Source organism: Centruroides sculpturatus, unplaced genomic scaffold (assembly GCF_000671375.1).
Source record: "Centruroides sculpturatus isolate CEXI.00-Female unplaced genomic scaffold, Cexi_2.0 scaffold4, whole genome shotgun sequence".
NCBI lineage: Eukaryota > Metazoa > Arthropoda > Arachnida > Scorpiones > Buthidae > Centruroides > Centruroides sculpturatus.
The window spans coordinates 1,166,124-1,186,359 of NW_019384444.1; the positions used below are offsets into that span (position 1 = coordinate 1,166,124).

General features: G+C 30.3%; 2 protein-coding genes across 2 annotated transcripts in view; one reads left to right on the plus strand and one right to left on the minus strand.

Moving 5' to 3' along the window:
• Nucleotides 1-171: 171 nt before the first annotated feature.
• LOC111620276 lies at nucleotides 172-2,108 on the plus strand. Its single transcript, XM_023362170.1, has one exon. It carries the CDS (start codon nucleotides 894-896, stop codon nucleotides 1,866-1,868), a length of 975 nt encoding a protein of 324 aa, XP_023217938.1. The 5' UTR covers nucleotides 172-893; the 3' UTR covers nucleotides 1,869-2,108.
• Nucleotides 2,109-12,087: 9,979 nt separating this feature from the next.
• Nucleotides 12,088-20,236, minus strand: part of LOC111620298 — a 32,998-nt gene continuing 24,849 nt past the window's right edge. The window contains exons 6-7 of the mRNA XM_023362202.1: nucleotides 12,356-12,526; nucleotides 12,088-12,290 (exon numbers count right to left, since the gene is read on the minus strand). Coding sequence (XP_023217970.1) covers nucleotides 12,267-12,290; nucleotides 12,356-12,526 — 195 coding nt within the window. The 3' untranslated portion in view covers nucleotides 12,088-12,266. The remainder of the gene's footprint in view (nucleotides 12,291-12,355; nucleotides 12,527-20,236) is intronic.

A 20,236-nucleotide genomic window follows, 5' to 3' on the forward strand; every position in this document is an offset into this window, starting at 1 on the left:
TTAAATTTTATTCCCGTGTACAGTACATTACAGCAATTTTTTTAACCTTATTTAGTATAATTTTTTGACGATGATTTGTGAATTGTTGAAAAATTATCAACACGTATGAATATTTGATGAAATTTACTGCATTGGAGCGTCCTAAACCACATAGTCCAACTTTTTGCAAATTTTAACCTCTCCCGTCCTGATAACTATGGTCGGGCAAGTGACCGTTACCCTTAAACTATACAGTATCTAAATTCTTCAATATGGTAAAGATCTACAATCGTTACTGTGCTATGACATACTTCGTAATTGACGGCCGGATGGCCGAGCGGTCAAGGCGCAGTCTACCGCTCTGGGAGAATAGAATCCGGACGGATCGAAAAGTCCTCAGGAATTTTTCGGAGGTATGGTCCGACTGGAAATGTTGACCCCGTCCTTCACCACCCTGCCGCCCCATTGGGGGCTGGCCAAACCCATAATGGGCTTTCTAAAAGAGATCCTCTTATTAGAGCTCACAGAGCGGGGGGAAAAAATACTTTGTGATTTACAGTTTGGATTACGGAATAATTTATTGATGTTTATTAAAAAAGTTTTTTCAGCTTTGACGATTTCAAAGATAGAATGGCAATATATTTTCTGTCATTCATATAGATTCCGTTTTGGAATATCTTACAAACCGATACAAGTTTCGGGAGTAGCGTATCGGGATGAAGATATTCCTGAATAAAGAGTGATATTAAACATACCTATGCACCCAGTTGTAAAGAATAATTAAAAGAAGATACTGTTTCGGAATAAGCCATATGTGAAATATTTTAAACAACAATAAATATTTTTAGATAATGTCTGTTGAATTTTTGGCTAATTTTTGGCTATTCGCTATTTGTTAGACGAATCGGGCAGTGATGTTTATGTTGAATATGTTGAGTTCGTCTTGCGCGAAATGGTCAGTTCTGCTGAAAAATTTTATGTTAAACTTCCAGTCAGTATCTTTACGGAGAGTTAATACTGTTGTATGCCAGAAATGCAAGTCTCCTGCTATAACAGATTTTCCAGTAAAATACAATTCAATACGCAAGTTCTCAGATAAACATTCTCTTGATAATGAAACGGAAGAATTAACTAATGATTCGGTACTAAAAGACTTTTTAAAGGAAATCAAACAAGACTTTGGTGAAAGTACTCATGCGAAAGAAATTTCCAATAGTGTAAACAATGAAGAAAATGAAACTGTGGAGAAAGGAAACTCAGGAATATCAAAATCCATAAAAGAAAAGTTTCAACAATACAGAGACGATGATGCAGAAATAATATTGAGCTCCGAAGAGAAGTCTCAGCCTGTTACCAGCTGGAAGCAGAGTGTGGTCGAAGCTGAAGAGGAGGAGGAATTTTTTCTTTATCAAGAAAAAACTGATAAATTGGATCGTTATGCTGAATTTTTTGAAAGAGGAAAGACCGGTGCTTTTGATATTGCTCAAATGGTACATATTTTAAGAGAAGAAAAAGTTTGCGATATTGCAGTGATAAAGATTCCACCAGCTGCAAAATATTGCGATTATATGGTTTTGGGTACGGCTAGATCTAAACGTCATTTGCAAGCAGTTATAGAATTTATTAGGAGGTTACATAAAAAGAAGAAATTAAAAAGTGAACCGTTTTTGAAAATAGAAGGTGCTGATAGTTCGGAATGGAAAGTTATGGATATGAAAAATATTGTATTTCATCTATTTCTTCCAGAAATTAGACAGTATTATGATATTGAATGTTTATGGACAGTAGGAGAAGAATATGATACACTTTGTAACAAAAAACAAGATATGTATGAAGATTTATTAGAACAACATATGGAGTTTTTAAAACATTCAGAACCTTTAAATTAAAATGTTTCATTAATGTGACTAAATTTGATTAGGAAAGTATTTTGGCTATTCAGTAACAAGATTTTTGATGATTATCTTCAATATGTGAAGTTTTAAGTTGTTATAAAAATTATTTATACTAGATTTAATATGGAAATGTTAATTTTTTTTTTTTTTTGTATAAATCACCATAATGGATATTTTGTAAATTTATCACACACTAATTTAATATAATTCAAAAATTGGATAAAATGAAATAATTGACTGATCTAGTATTTAAAGTTTGTTGCATCATTTTAGTAAAATAAAATTATATAAAAGATATAATTTTAAATGTATATTTTTATAATTTGAAATATGAATTTCCATAATTTTAAAATATTGATAAATGGAGTATATAAGAATAAACTTTTCTAAATTTTTGATTTATATATGCTATTAAGTATATATTCAAATATTTATTGGTATATCAATTCAAAATAGAATATTTTCCATATAATTAGAAATAATAATACCACCACAGCAATACCACACCTTCTGACTTCTCTGAGTTAGATATATATTATAGTACTACCCTTCCAGTAATTCAGGGTAAAGCCACTCAAGCATTTGTGAGAAAAATAGTTAAAATTTTCCATGTTCTCTGTTGTGTTATTCATTCATTTATTTGTACATATCAAGTGTACAGACCGGCCCTGCAATATGCATTACCAGTATCTACTCAGTAAATTACAATATTCAGAAAATACATAGGTATGCGATTATAACACAAATGATTGAACAGTAAATAATAAAAATATAAGATAAAAGAAAATAAAAAAAAATTAACAAACTATGAACAATTATATACATTTACAACAAGTGCCATAAGTACAGTAGAGCATCGATTATCCGACTGTTCTAGTTGGCAAATTTCAAATGTCCGCTAGTGATGTGGCATTACAATATTTGGCTGTCTTGGCTACTTTATTATTATTTTTGTTAAATTTTTGCGTGTTTTAGCTGGCATCAACGGATCGACCATTGAAGGGAGGGCAGTATTTAAACGAAACTTAATTTTCTAATTATGAGTGGTTGTTTGTTTCATGAGCAATAAAATAATTTAAAAATAATTTTTAACGATACAATAGCGATGATTATTATTTTAAAAAAAAGTTTGTTAGGCTAAACATTGATGAAAATTCAATGCAAAGTTGGTTAATAGTGATATACTAATAAACTAATTACATGGGATATACTAATATCCTAATATACTATACTAATAATGTATTTTTTTTTCCTTCTTTTTGGTTATCCGATTTTTTCAGTTATCCAACCAACCTGAGTCCCCAATTGAGTCGGATAATTGATTCTCTACTGTAATACCATATAAATAACATTATGGTTCATATTAGAGGAGTTTAGAGTTACACATAAGAAGAAATTCAGAAGTGGCCTCTTGCTTACTGGAGAGCAATGCTCACATCACAATTTCTTAAAAAGGGTTCACATCAAATTGAACAAGGCATACACCAGTGCATAAAGTAGAAACGTAGAATAAAGTTCAAGAGTATGTAATAAGACAAAAATTTTATGAAAATGTGCAAAGTTTTATAGTTATGACACAGTATAGTACTTATGTTGAACCACAGGTTCGTATTTCCTGGTGGAACTATGATTAGTTAAAGCATACAGGTGCAAAGTAATTAGTAGACATATTCAGTTCTGTTTTGATACTTGGTTCGTTTTCTAAGATATGTTGGGCATGTTTTGTCCATGGTATTGTGGTTATGTATGGTTCTATTCTCCTTTAAACAGTTGATACACTTAGGTATATTGTTTATTTGGACAATTTTTAAGCAGATGTGATTCACTACAATGACTGCAGACATTTTCAGTGAAGGTACAGTTTTTTGCAAGATGTCCAAAAGACAAACATCAGAAACACTGTATGATAGGCAGAAAATCAAACAGGACAAGTTGACCAAAATAAATGTATTTTTCTATTTTTTATCATTTTCGCTCTGTATATGGAGTCACTTCAAGAACCCAGATAACATAGTTGTGTGTTATGTGGATAACATGTTAAAAGCAGCACAGCTAAGTGAATAAGGTACTCAACTACTACACTGTGTATTGAGTTTGCATCTTGCCTTTTTTTATTAAAGTTTTCTCTAATGTGAATGAAACCAATTATTAGTGAATGTATTTTATAATTTTAAGAAAAAAAGTCCATATTGTGTAATTGAGTTACTGTGTAATAAAACATTTCAAATTACATGTCACTTTTCTCAACATTATTTCTACAACATTGTATTATATCAGATACAGGTATGGAGTATATAGAAAGTTCCTTATCCAGTCTAGAATTATTGATGTAATCATATGAAAAAGTTGAGGCTGTCATGCAATACAAACCTGTTAAGCAATTGATTACAGTTATAACTAGAATTGTTTGAACTATGTTATTCCTTCAACTCAATCATGTTGTCATACTAATAACACTTGCAAGGTGGATTTTGTGTGTGTAGTCTTGCTGTATGTCTACATAGAATTACAATGAATAAAATGTTTAGAGTGCATGGCAAATAAATGTTATAACAATAAAATACTAATTTTCTTTGAAAAATGCTTTGCACAGTAATCTTACTATGCAATTAGTAAAACTAAAAAAGGTAAGATTTAAACCTGCAACATACAGTGTATGTAGTAGTGGAATACCTTATCTACTCTTCTATGCTGTTAACATATCCATATAACACAAAACATAAAGTTGAAAAAATTTAAACTCGTTTTTCTTGCAAGTACTTGAGAGTTGCATTGAGTGGCTTTACCATGAATTACTGAAATAGTTTTACTGTTATGTATATCTAATTCTGAAATCAAAGGACACCATCTATGATGGTCTCCTTGTTATGATTTGTCATGGTTTAGGCATGAGATTTGTGGTACTGGAGTAAATGTCATGGTTTCAGGTTCTTGAATCTGTTTTCTTTTTACAACTAAAAAGCCAAATCTTTTAATTTGTTCATTTATTTTATCTTAATTTAATTTTACTGTGTCTTATAAAACATAGATATAGTTTGTTTTGTGAAGCTTGGCCAGGCTGTAAAATATGTAGTAGTAAGGACCATTCTAGTTAATGAAGGGAACGGATTACAGATTGATGAACCTTTGTCAAGGTCACCATGCATTACTAAAAAGGAACTCTTAAACTTTTTAAAACTTCAAAACCTCTACAAAGTACTGTGCATCACTTGGCTAAGATATGCAAAACAATCTATACATAAAACGATCAAATAAAGATATATATATATATATATAATTGAATAAACATGTATGGAATAAACATGTATAATTGAATAAACATGTAGGGAAAGTATGACAATGTCAAAAAGTGACCCCCAAGATTTTTACATTTTTGGACTCAGGACCTTGAAACAGAGAAAGGCAAAAAATTTGTGGTGTTTTTCTGTATTTATATATGTTAGTGTAGGGGCACGATTTTGTTCACCCTGTGAAACTTCTCTTGTATTTTTTGTTGAAAATTTCTGAAATTTTGCAGAGAGATTTGTATATTAGAATATTTGATGCTATTTTGGTAGTTAATTAAAGGTTGAGAGGGTGGTGAGATAGGAGGAGGTTGCATGTCATATCTTGAGTAGGGTTGGATTAATAGCATTTACAGTTTTTTTTTATAAAACTCATCCCTATCCTCAAAATTAAGCTTTTTGCCATTTTATAATAGTTAAAATATCAACAGATGGCTCCACACACATTTTTAAACATTATTGGAAATTTTAAGTAACTTGCTGCTGGATTTTTAATAATGAAAGCCATTTCTAATCACTTCATAATGGAAATATTTACTAGTATACTTATTGTATGATAGAAATGTTGTATTTTAATGTTTTAATATTAGAAATGCTTGGAAATTGTGGAAAATTAATTTAAAAAACTTTAATTAGAAAATTAGAAAGAAGTTACAGGAAAATCAATCCTGATGCTGTTGAGAGCATTTGTGTGGAAATTCTCTACATTTATGTTGAAATCATGCACAAAATATGATTTTGTCTCTCTATACCACCTTCATGAGAAGTTTGTACCAATCAGTGATACAAATTTCTGAAATATAGTTGATAAAAATATAATTATTTTTTTACAAATTTTAATTTTAGCACTTACATTGCTTCAAAGCACATTAATTGGCAATTACTGATCAATTGGTTCATCCAAATCTTTGGCTAGAGCCATGCCACCAATTATAGCAAATAATTATTAATAAACTTTTAGGCCGTTTCTTGTTTGTTAGAACTGACAGAAGTTATTAATTGCAACCTAAAATATCTTCCGGTTTGCATTGGAAATCATGTTATTTTAATTCAAAAATTTTCCCAAAAGGTATTTAATAGTCATGCCAGCATCTATTTAAGGAAAAGTATGATGTACACGGGCAAGTTGCTACTAATTTGAGGTGTAGAGAATATATTTTAAATTAAATAAATTAAAAATGTGATTAAAAATTGCAGTCCTGTGTTATGACAATGTCACAAAAACTAATTGCTCATTGGTTTATTGGTTCTGATTGAATGATATAATAAGTTATATAACTGATCTCATGTTGAGAGACAGAAAAATTCTGATGTTTCTGCTTTTAGATCATTCTAAAACAATTTAATTTTAAATCACAACATACTGATAAAATTGAACTAGCCAATGTAGTTAATTTAATGAAATAAGAAATATATCTGTAACAGTGTATAAGGTTGGAGAAAGGCTAAATGTGTATTGTTTATGTTATTAAATCACAGCTTATGATAAATAGTAATTTACTCAATCCCATAGCAAGGAAGAAATCAATTGGGAGCTAGAGGCAAGAGCCTGATTCAATTTATGCCTTTTAGAGAGATTGAAATTACTTTAGATTTCCATTTCCCACTTTTTGCTAACAAATAATTTTATTGTTTTGTTTTCACACCCTTTTCAAATAAATTTAATTATTATTATTATTTTATAAAATACTAATATTCTAAATGAGGACTCAGACCTAACAATTATTTTCAAAAAGTAAAATAATTATCTGAAATTAAGAATATTTTGATATATTTTTGGCCTATTTTTCTATTTCTAGCAATCAGTCTTCCTGGGCAGCGGTGCACCTTGCCCAACCATATTGGCCTCCGGATATAGATGTAAACTGAAAAAAATTGTGACTACTATTTCTTTTTTATTTTATTTTTTTCCAGATAGCACTAGGCCTCATTCATTATTTATTTACTGTACAAGAGTACATTCCAAATACTGCTATGCATAACTGGGAGCGAGGTTACAAAATTATACCCATCTTCAACAATATATTAGTTATAAATTCTTAACAGTTATAATGGAAATGTCAAAATAATATTATGTACATAGAAAGGACATTGTGAGACATGCATTTAAATGATGAGCACAAAGTGGTTAAATAGAATTACAATGTGTGAGTGCACAGCAACTAAAGCTGTTTTTGTTTAATCTCAATATATTGTTGTTGTTGAGTCACTCAAGCGGTCATGTGCACAGGTGATTGAATTTGGGAGGATGAGATTTGAGAGAGAACAAGTTGTGTGGAGGAGGTTGGAGAGACGGCATGTCAAACAATCTATATCGTCAAATGACTAATAACAGTTTAATTCCAAAGAAAAAGAGTACAAGATGCAAACTTTGAAGATATTAAACTAAGTGATCTATATTGCAAGTGGCTGCGAGAGAGAGAGAGAGAGTTCACATGGAGATAAATACCTGTAGTTTGAAGGATCTGTTTGTAGACATGATGCAAGAGAGGATTTGGTCTGTCCCTTGGGAAGATTGAATAAATAAGGAGATTGGCACATTAGAAGAGTTCTGAATAATGGTCCGGGTCAGAGTTGATCATATATCCGTTTCAGAGGCACAGATTTAACAGTATTTGTCGAAGAATTGGTAACAACTTTCATTATAGGACTGGCTGACTAGTATAACCCTCAGAGGAACGGATGGCGACTTGTTGAGTCAGGGAGAAATGGGTAATGACTGCCTCATTCAGCCATCAGTTCTAATATTAAAACAGTAGCACACAGCCAGGAGGTCAAAGGATCACAGGGAAAGCATTGCTTTTGCCACCGAGAACATGCAAACTGAAAAGTTCTCAGGTAGTAGTTGACAATATATATAATCAAAATATAGATGACAAAATCATGCTAAATTATTTGTTGAAGTTCAGGTTCTCACAGCTACATAAGAACCCTACTAAATTGGAGATAGCCATCTCACAACCCCGTAGCTATGGGTCTGAACTTGAAGTTATTTTGTGAAGAGTACATCATATCAGATTATATTATTTTAATAATCAATGAAGTAAAAATGCTACAGAATATGATAAGATTTAATGTAACATATGAAAGCAGTGTAATAAATAGAAATAAAACCAAACTAATAACTGAAAAGTTTAGAAATTTCTCTTTTCAAAATCAGTTTCTTAACCCGTCGGCACGCGCCTAGTGCCGATTAGGCACCAATCGATTTTTAATTAGTTCGTGTAAAAATCCTAATTGTGTGAAAAATCTGAAAAAATTATTACCTGTCTAATTTTTCTTCAATTTTACTATGCGCAATTCAGTTTTTGCTTAAAGCGTCTCATTATTTTTATTTAATTATTGGTGCCGAATCGGCACTATGGCGCGCGTGATCTCGGATTTCAATTTTCAAATTTCCCGCCAGTCGCTGTTACTAAAAATAGCTGCAGCTACGGCGCGCGCTTCTTCGCTTATAATCGCGTTATTATAAAGCGAATAACTTCTAAAAAACTGAAATTTGACCGAAAATAATTTAATTTCTTTCATTGGTATTTTTTAATCATTTTATAAAGTTTTATGACACCATCACATTTCCCTGAGTGGAAGTAACCAATTTGTTAACCATTTGACCCTCGGCTGACAGAGAAGGAAGTTTTTGAAAACAAAGTAATAGAGCGTTTAGCAGTTTGTTGTTTTTCACAGTGGAAGACTAGTAAGTCTATATAATAGACTCTAGTAAGACTTATTAGAGTCTATTATTTTCCAGAGAAGAAATAATAGAGTTGAAAAATAGCACAATTCCGTGAAATTTAACAAATCTGATGTCAATAAAGGAAAGTTGAAATTATTTATAGTGAGTTGATATTTTATAAGTTTAGTTTTTGCATTTATAAATCAAATTTTAAAAAATATAAATTTTTTATTTAAAGGTCACTTATTTCTGATTAGAAACAAATGATTCATCTATAAAATTTTTGGTTAAATTCAATATAAAGAATAATCACATATTAAAATCATTAATTAGAATTCTTTGATATACAAATTAAAATTTTAAAAATATTTTAAATTTCAAAAATTTTTAAATAATCATTTAATAAATTAAAAAACTTTTTCCAAAATTTTATTTAACTAAATTTTAATATTAAATTTGAATATTCCAGTTTAAAATTTTAAATATGGCTATATTCTAACAAGTATGAAGTTTGAAGTTAAATGGTAATTTAACTTTAAAAAAAGGATTTATTTTTTTTAAAAATCAGAAAATTGGATGATCAAAAATTAAATAGGCTTAACAGAATATTGACTGCATTTACAGTTTTTTTTAAAGATTCAGTTCTCTCTGAAAAACAACGTACAGCTTTTCTCAAGTAATTTTAAATATATTTACAAACTAGCAGATAAGTGTGGCGTTGCTCGGGCAAACGTAACAATAGCAAAGATTAAGATTATTACATTATAGCCAATCTTACCCATTTTCACAGAATGCAAGAATTAGGTCCCCGTTTCCAACTAATTAGAAAATTTTTAATGGATCTAAAAATATGTTAGATTTCCTGCAAAAACACAAAAAACAGCATTTGCGCCTGTAAATCTTGCACGTTGCTTTCTCTTAACACTTCTCCCACGGGGAGAAATTTCAAAAAATCCCTTCTTAGTGTACATTCTCTTGATGTACTCTATTTAAACACAATCAAAAATGCAAAAAATCACATCTAAGATAGTATAATAAAAGCAGAGTTCTTCACGGTAAGCCTTAATTTTGTCCCTCTCCCTCGCAGGGGGAATTTCGACATCTATATAATAGTAGGTATATAAAAACATGTGCATATTTGAATGCAACGTTGTGTCAAAATTTGAAAGCAATCAGTGAAGAACTTTTGGAGGTTTAAGATTTTGAACAAACGAACATTTACATTTTTGTTTATATAGATTTATTATTTCAAATATTTGATACATATTTATAACTAAAATCAAGCAATTATTTATTGTGACAGTCACAATGTCAGGCTGCAATTTTTAATTTATTTAACTTAAAATACATGCTTTCCACCTATAATATAAATTAGTAGTGTCTTGCCCCTATACATCATATTTTTCCTTTAACAATAGTCATGTTAGTGATTAACTTTTTTCATGGGAAAATTTTTTAATTGAAACAACTTCTGGTTTGCACCAGAAGTTCTAGTTAATCAGGGCCTCCTGCCCAAGCTTTCCATATCCAATCTCGACTTTCATTTATTTAACTCCATCTCAAGATTAAGGAAGAACAGACAGACAGTGGAAATTTATGTCAATAATTTTTTTTCAAATTGCAGCCCAACAACTGGAACATGTATCATGAATTTTACTGGAAATTTTTCAAAAGAATTAAAAATTTAAGTATTATCATTTTCAAATCAGTAAGAATTAATAAATATTCATGAAATCACACAAACTAATTGCAACTGAATAGTGATCTCTGCAATGTTGAATATTGTTTTTCCATATATAAACTATTATTTGCAAGTTATTTTATTACTTTACTTTCTTGCACTATTATTTTTTCTCCCAAATTCATTGATTTGGTCAGTCTATCTGCAATCTAAAGATGTTTGGTTACAATTTGATTTGCATTGGTTAGCAGGATAAATAAAATTTCAATTTTTCCTGTAAATTCTTCTGCAATATCAAAAAATTTCACCACAAGAAATAGTTCATATGATGACTTTTTCAATGTGCCAATAATTATTCAATCAGATTTAAAAGTCAACTAAAAATTAGATTACACCTTTGAATAGATTATATTATGCAATATAAACCAATTATCAAGAGTTTTCTGACAAAATTGCCAATAAGAATTTTTTGATAAGGTGCAAAATATATTTTACACTACAGTAAGTAATAAAATTACTGTGTAATTTACTTAATAGTACATTTTACATGTCTAAAATTGAGAGAGACAATAAGTTTTGAAATTCCATATATCTGCTATATATCAAGGGCTGTCGAGTTGGTTAAAAAAAAAGCATTCAACTCTGACTCCTGATAATTTTAGTAGGCCGACTCTGACTCACTAGCAGAGCAAGGGGGGGCAAGGTGGTCTATCATGCTCCAGGCGCCAACTATGTTCGCTACGTCACCGCTCTGGCTCCAGCAAAATTAAATACCAAGTCATTTTATGGGGGGCAGAGGCACTTATAGGGGGTACCCTACTCTGAACTCTGAACAGCCTGGGATGTTTACCCAAATACTTTTATAGTTAGTATTTTTAATATTTAACTTACATTAATATTTATTTGTATAAAAAAATTAATTTTTAAAAATATTTAATGAGTGGAGTAAGGAGACAATAAATTCTACATATACATATATTTGACAACATTTAACACCTCAGTTTCACCTTTCCAGAAGAGTTAGTCCAACTAAAAAGGGTGCAATCTAGCTAGTTACGTCAGCCCCTTGTTCAGAAAAGAAAAATATGTACTCTGATCAATTAGTCTGGCTCATTCAGAAAAATAGAGTACTTATTTAGAGCAGGGATTATAAAGGAATGATTCAAAAATACTCAAATTCATTGGGTCAATAATTTAACTACTAAACACAAATACTACAAAGAATACTACATATTTAATAAATTGAATTGTTGCATTTTGTATTTAAAATAAATGAATTATAACAAAATACAAAAAGATTTTTAAAAAATTAATAAATATATAATTAATTTTCTTTCATTTAAATAAAAAAAACTAAGTAAATTTAAAATGAAGGAGTCAGAGTCGACACACTTTTTCCGACTAACTCCTATGGCCAGAAATTCCTCCTGACTCCGACTCCGCAGCCTTGTATACATCTACTGCTTTTTAATTTAAGGCAATTAAATAAATCATTAAAAGCTTTAAATAAATATAAACTTTATTAAAATTTAAAACAATTTATTCATTTGACATTAAAATTTATACTTTATAGATGTATAAAATCTTTGATACAATTAAAATGATAATTGAACATTATAAAAACTATCATTTAAATTTTAATGCTGTTTATATTCTTATTTTTGAAGTATAAATTTAAGCACTATTGAGCCATCCTGATTTTATTAAGTTCTTTAATTTCTTTAAATTTCAATCTTGATAAACTAATTAATTTATTAGACTTCAAAAACAGCATCGGACTAAAATAGAAAAAAGATCTTATTATATATAAATATATATTATTTTAAAACAAAATTGAAATTACCTTTTCTTCAATATTTATAGCTTTATCATAAAATTCTAATGCATCTCTTTCATTTCCTTCTTTAATTGCTAAAATACCTTTGCATTCCCAGTAAAGAGAATTATCAATACAAGATGGCATATAAATTTTTATTCCATCAAGAAAGCAAGTTGCAAATTGTACTGGAAGGTCCTAAGAAAAGAAAATTTCATAAGTCTAATTTTATTAATTTTTTAGTTTTCAAATATACCCACAGTATATATTTTTTCTTCAACAGTCAATCAAGAAAAATAATTTCTGCAGTTATAATAATTTTATAGATAAAAATAATTTTTAAAAATTGTTCTCAGAATTTAGTATTGAAACATATTTGAGAGAAATGTGTGTATACATACATACAAACCAACATTATATCCCAATTACAGTAATTGTATATTGTGAAATTTCAATATACAATATAATAGAATCTTGTTTTACACAGAAGTGATATAAAAAGACTCATGGCAAATAGCTAGGTTAATTCTTAGATATATGGGTAATTCTGACTATTAATGCACCCACTTACATATTTTTATTATGAAATTCATTATGAAGCAAAAATAATTGTATAAAAATTAGAAGCAACTTTCTACAGCCTATTTTTGAAAAAAAAAGTAAAGCTATAATGAAAACAGAAGACACACAGAAAGCAGAAAATGCATATATATAAGTAGGTATTGTGTAAAAGTAACCTTTTTGACATTATTTAACAAAGCCAAAATTACAAAGAGAAATGATATTTGCTGCTTCTTACTTGTTAGTTTGGCTACTTGAGCATAAAATAACTATGCTTAAGTGACTATCATGAATTATAAAAGAAAATCATCTGAGACTATTTGGGATGGAGAACAAATTTAAATGTAACCTCATTTTATACAGTATCTGCTGACATGTAACCATCACATAAAACAAGATCATACTGTAAAAATAAATTATTGCAAAGTTTGTAATTTTTAGCTTTAGCATTTATCATAGTGTCTCAAACAGTAAATTAAAAATCATATATAGTAACTAAAGAGAAACTTAATATGTGACAATTTGAAAATGATCTCTAACAATAAATTACATTAATTAATATAATTATCAGTGCATTCAGAAAGCATCAACAGTAAGTATTGTCGTAAAGTTAAATAAATCAAAGTTTATTGACAAATTGTCAACAAATCTTATATTTATCAGATTAGCCATATCCTAAACTACAGTACATTTCTACATAAATGCTTCAATAATGGTGAAAACTATCATAATAGGCCAACTATTGTAGCAGACTGGGTCTAAAACTATTGGTTGCCAGGAGAAAAAAGATGCCCACTTACAAGTGTAAAACTATCATTTAATTTTTATTAGAAATAAAATTTTCAAAAAATACATAAGTAGAAAAGGTATAGTTAAAATTTTTGCTAAACAAACATTTTTCTAGTAATTACAATGTACATATATTACTGGCAATACTCAGTAAATGTTAAATGTAAATACAGATTGTTATTGAATTTTTTATTTTAAATAAATGGTGATTATTATTAAATAATTTGCTTGTGTTGAACATTTTACAAATTAACAGCAAAAGCATATTTCATGCAGTGCACTATTAAGAGCAATCATTTGAATTCACTAGGTGGTTGTCAATCTGTCACTAATTGCTTTTGTATCTAATTCATCTAAAATTCCTTTTCAATAGATAGAAACATGTATGATTAAAAATTCTCCTGAGACTGAATTTCTTAGCTTTGTCTTTATGATCTTTAGCTTTGAAAATGTCCTCTCACATTAAACTTGAGTAACAGTGTGTCAGTGACTTTATAAAATTTAATTAAAGTTATAATATGCCTTGTCATGAAGTCTATTGGATGCCAGAATTTTTAGTACACATGGTTAAATGCTATAAATTTTACTCTTGTTACAACTGGAATCCATATTCTCACCATTATTAATTAAGCAGTAGCTTTAATACATTACAGTTCAAAGCAAATGAACAATTCAAATATTACTTGATCTTTCACTTTTATAACCACTTAAAAGGAGTTTTTTGGATGAATAAACCAAAATGTGTCCTTTGAATCCAATGCTCAGCAGAGTTCAAGAATTACTCAGAAGACAATTCTCAGATATTTTATTTAAATGCATTTTGGATTGGAGTTCTTGCCAATCCCTCTTCAGTCTATAAACAATAAAATTGTTTTGTAATTTTACAGTTAAAACATTTTAACAAGAATATAAAATATTAAAATAAATGACTCAAAGGTACAGTCTGAGAGAGACTACACTGATATTTCAGACTCTTCGAAATCAATCACAGTAACAATCATCCTGCATTGTGTAACATTGTATTATAAACGACTCAACTGACCAGATGATATGATACGAATAACTCTTTATTAATTAATACAACTAAACACTTCTACATCTAGCTGGTTACTTCGAGCTATCTCGCTCGCTTTCTCTCCCGCCACCTCGGCACCTCTCGATTACATTTCCTTTGTTTTAAATTGTCAACATATATTATATTACATTTAATGTTTATCTAAATCTTCAACATATATTACATCTCCCCCTTCTCTTTTACGGCTGATAATCCAAATACCGTCTTGGGATTCGTATAGGTCTGCCACTACGGGTTTTAGGAAGGTCCTCTTCACCCGGTGGAGAGTTTTNTTTAATAATACAACTAAACACTTCTACATCCAGCTGGTTACTTCGAGCTATCTCGCTCGCTTTCTCTCCCGCCACCTCGGCACCTCTCGATTACATTTCCTTTGTTTTAAATTGTCCACATATATTATATTACATTTAATGTTTATCTAAATCTTCAACATATATTACATCTCCCCCTTCTCTTTTACGGCTGATAATCCAAATACCGTCTTGGGATTCGTATAGGTCTGCCACTACGGGTTTTAGGAAGGTCCTCTTCACCCGGTGGAGAGTTTTGTTTGATTTCTAGCGTTGGTTCATAAAGTTCCCTATTCCCGGATCCTGTTCCATTTTCCGTCCTGGGAGTTTCTTCTTCGGGAGTATTCTGGTTGGATGATCCAGTCGATTTCTCCTCATTGAATCCCAATTACAGTAATTGTATATTGTGAAATTTCAATATACAATATAATAGAATCTTGTTTTACACAGAAGTGATATAAAAAGACTCATGGCAAATAGCTAGGTTAATTCTTAGATATATGGGTAATTCTGACTATTAATGCACCCACTTACATATTTTTATTATGAAATTCATTATGAAGCAAAAATAATTGTATAAAAATTAGAAGCAACTTTCTACAGCCTATTTTTGAAAAAAAAAGTAAAGCTATAATGAAAACAGAAGACACACAGAAAGCAGAAAATGCATATATATAANCATTTCTATCCTCTTCTGGGAGACTAAATGACGCCAAAATTTCCTCGGCTTTCTGTCCCATTAAATATATGAAAGAATTTACCTGGTCAGTTTCCTCTTTATTATGGAGTCCAGACGCTGTTCGAAATCGTTCGAAACGTCCTATCCATGTTCTCCAATCTTCCGGACGAAAATTAAAAACTTCAGGCGCTGGGATCTGATACATTTTCCTCTACGCTGCCACCATGTATTATAAACGACTCAACTGACCAGATACTATGGTACGAATAACTCTTTAATAATACAACTAAACACTTCTACATCCAGCTGGTTACTTCGAGCTATCTCGCTCGCTTTCTCTCCCGCCACCTTGGCACCTCTCGATTACATTTCCTTTGTTTTAAATTGTCAACATATATTATATTACATTTAATGTTTATCTAAATATTCAACATATATTACAAACATACTTTTATTCTTATATGATGTCACTCCATATATCATCTATTAACATCCATTTGAATAGTGATTCAAATTAATTAAGTAATCGTTATTTTTAATCGCTATATGTTCTTTAAACTTCCGTAGATATACATCATTTTCTAGAAACAAAATTTTATTATTATTTTTATTGTATAATTATCTTCATCGCAATGTATAAACCAAGGTGATTAAGTATTTTTTAACCTGATTGATGCCTCATGTTCTTTTATCCTTTTTCCAATAATGTTTCTCCAATATAACAGACTATCTGCACAAATACAAGACATTTTGTATATGACATTTTTCTAATTTATTTTGTTTCTTTTTAATTTTATTTAGTAAATATATATTCTTTAAATTTGTTTAAGTTAGCTGTTAATTCTATAGAAAACTTGAGAAATTTTTAAAAAATTTTTACAAATTATTTTTAATATATGGAAAGAATATAAATTTTAATTCTTCTTTAAATTTTACTTTATATCTATTCTCTTGACCATTTTTCTATTGTTGTATTAGAATAGCCATTTAGTAAAAACATACTTGATCTTTGCTGATTTATGGAGACAGCTTAATAATATCTTGTAATGCTTCTGTGGCTACACACCATATTTTAAACCGTATTTTAAACTGTATATATATATATGTATATATACATCTTCACTTCACCTTTGCCTGTCCTATTTGTTTACTCTTCTATAATCTTATCGTCTTCCCATTGACTTTAGTGTGTGGGTGGACTGAGAGAAAAGGAATGAATGGAAGGCTTTTGAGAGGGGATATGAGTGGACTAAGGAGAGAGGAGGAAGGAGGGGGAGTTAAGAAGGGGGAGAACAAGGGGAGTGAGTGGAGGAGAAAAATGAGGGCAGACTGGAAGTGAAGGGAGAAGTGAAAGGACAGGTGGACGGGGAGGAAGGAAGTGGAAAGAGGAGGTCGAAAGGAAAGACTCCTCTGTAAGTTTGATTGTATGGTGAGAGAAGAAAAAGAGGACCTTAGAACAAGAGATAGAAAAAGGAACTGGACTGAGAGGAACCAGACGGATCGCCCCTTTTGGATTAATATCTCAGTGTGAAACGAGAATTGAGTGAATCAGCCCCCCTTGACCGACGAGAAGCCTCATCCACAAACCCACACACTTCAACCTGTATCATCAAGTTTTGGGTACTTTCTTTCCTTATTCTTTTCTTTCACCTTCTAAATCTTCGAATAAGCCGGCTATATTCAATTAATTTGAGTAGAAATAGGAACCTAGTATTAAGTAAGATAATTTTAGTTAATCGGATGTTCGGTTCGGAAAAAGGGACAACTAGAATTGTTGGTATCCTATGAAATCTTGTATTTGAACTAGCGAGTTAATAAATAATTGTGTTGTATGTTATCTAATCTGTATTGTGTGCCTTTATATAACTCGCAGAAATCACATTTCATCTTCAAGGCCCTTCTCTGCAATAGTTTTAGCTTGCTAGGTCCAACCAGGATAAATCATACAACTTTTTGTGTTGTACACAGCTTAAATCTAATGAATGGACAATGCAATCCATTATGTTAGATTTACTAAAAATCTGTGAAATTCCCATCATCTGTAAGCTCATCTGCCTTTAATTTTTCTTCCTCTGTAATGGTGTTTCCAAAGAGCCAATTTCCAATGTTTGATTTTCATCCATATTCAACTGTGAAATTTTGTCATTACATTTATTAAAAATTTCTAATACCTTGCTATAAACATTATCAAATGTTCTTGTCTGTTCCTTCAAATTTCTCATATTTGAATCTATTAGGCACCACACAGTAAGCATATCTAAACAAACTATAGAAGATTTTGAAGTAAAACGTTAGCTTCTTGTTTAGTTTCTGCATCAACTTGTCTGAATCTTGTTTCATTCATAAGCTTATGACTAGATTTACAAAAGTACTGACAGCAGCATCATCAAAATGTCCAGATATAGTTGTTACTACATTGAATTACCTTGACAATCTTGTTTCACCAATTAGCTGTAATCATTTCATTTTTCTTGTCCTAAGATGTTTTCCAACAACAAAATTCACACAGCCATTTATTTGTATGATGTTTTCACAAAGTTGCTAAATTCTGGAGCAAATTGAAAAAAAATTCAAGACATGGTCATAGCATCTCTCATGAACATGTTGATCAACTACATCAATAATTTTATTTTGTAAACCATTATCCTGACCATGGTAGCTTGCAGCTCCATCTATACTGCCAGATAAAAATTTTTAAGATCAATTAATGCTTCAGTCAATAGATCAAAAAGTCCCTATCCTGTATCATATTTGCACAACTAAAAGTAGTTGATCACAACACTTTTAAGCAGCTTCCAAATTATAATGCAAAACTAATTGATGGATGAATATTTGATGTTGAATCAACTTGAATAGAATAATATTTTAAGAAACTCTGTGACTTTCTTCTATCAAATATAATTTCTTGTATTCTTCATAATTTAGATTAACATGCTAATACTGTAGTTGTCAGGAATGTAACAAGTCCACCACAACCTTTAATTTGAGCCTTTCTTTGGTTGTTATAATCATTTAATTCTTTTTATAGACTTGTTTTGTACTTCAGAAATATGAGTTATTGTAATGGGGTCATTTTTATGTCTATAATCCTTTATATTAAAATTAAAAGGCTTAGGATCACAGTATATAAAAAATATTAACTAAAAAGAAACACAAAACAACCAACATGATGTGAAGAGCTGATGAAGCACACTCAAACTAAGGCAGATGCAATAAAAAATATTTATTGTCTTTTACCATGTATGCAAAAGTTTTGATACAAAGTTGACTCTGGCTGTGTGTCATGATCCCAGGCTAAGATTCCCACTAAGCTTCTTTGCAAAGTTGCAATAGTAAACATTTGAGCCTATAAAACATATGCATTGGCCTAATATAACCAGAAATAATTTTTTCCAGTTATAATATTCTTAAATATAAAGTATTTTCAAAAATAATTTTATTAAAATAGTAATACCATGTAAATTTTAGTTGCATATAATAATACTAATAGAATTTCTATTATATTTTTAAGCTAAAATAAAGTCATTTAATATTTTTAACATATTGTCTAATCTTAAGAAAGCCCACTTGCCATTGGGCAAACTGATATCCTGGCCAGTCTGCCACTGGCCACCTGTATTCCTTTTCTTGTAGAATTGGGCTGTGTGTGAAGGTAGTCTAGTCTCTACACTATTTTTATGATGTCAACACTGTTGAAGAAAGACTGGTGAGCAAGAAACTTTAGATGCATGAATAGATGAGTCACTTGATAGTCTAGTTTGTAGGAAGGTGTTCCAGCCAAATGATGTGATGAGGACTTGAGCAGCAATGTGCAACCAAGCATTGTCATAAAGCAACACAAATGAATAAGCATGTCATGCCTTTTTTATGGTTCATACAATGCAATTTATTCAGGGTATTACAATAAACTGCTAAAGTTTATTGTTGTAATCTAAATAACACACCCAACCATGAAAAACTTGACACCTTATTCTTGCAAAAAAAATGCTTACATAAGCACATTCTCAACCCATTGAGTTAGGTTGAAAACATTTCTGATTATGTAAACATTTCTCAGCAAAAATAAGGTAGTTAAGTAAATTTGTTTATTGTTGTTCTGTTAAACAAGAATTCAATAAGCAAACTCCATGATCATCCCAAAAATGGTGCATGTTATCTTGCAGATTGTCTGCAATTGTCTGTTTGGATTTCTGCTTTTTTGTGGATGAGGTGTCCACTTAGGAACAGATACCTTGATTCCAGTGTCATTTAGAACATCATGTTTCATCACCTGTGATATCATTCAAGAACCCATCACTTTGCTCACTGTATCACATGAGAAAGATTAATGCACTGGTCACCTACTTGTTTTTTGTTTTTCTTGGTGAGCATATGTTGCACCCAGTGTGACTAATTTCTGATAGTGACAGATCAATTTAGACTAATTCAAAGAGAACAATCCTTGAAATTTGCAGGCAATGCAGGAGAGAGAATTGTGGCGGTACGCCATGTCTTTGTAAATAGGGGTAGATATA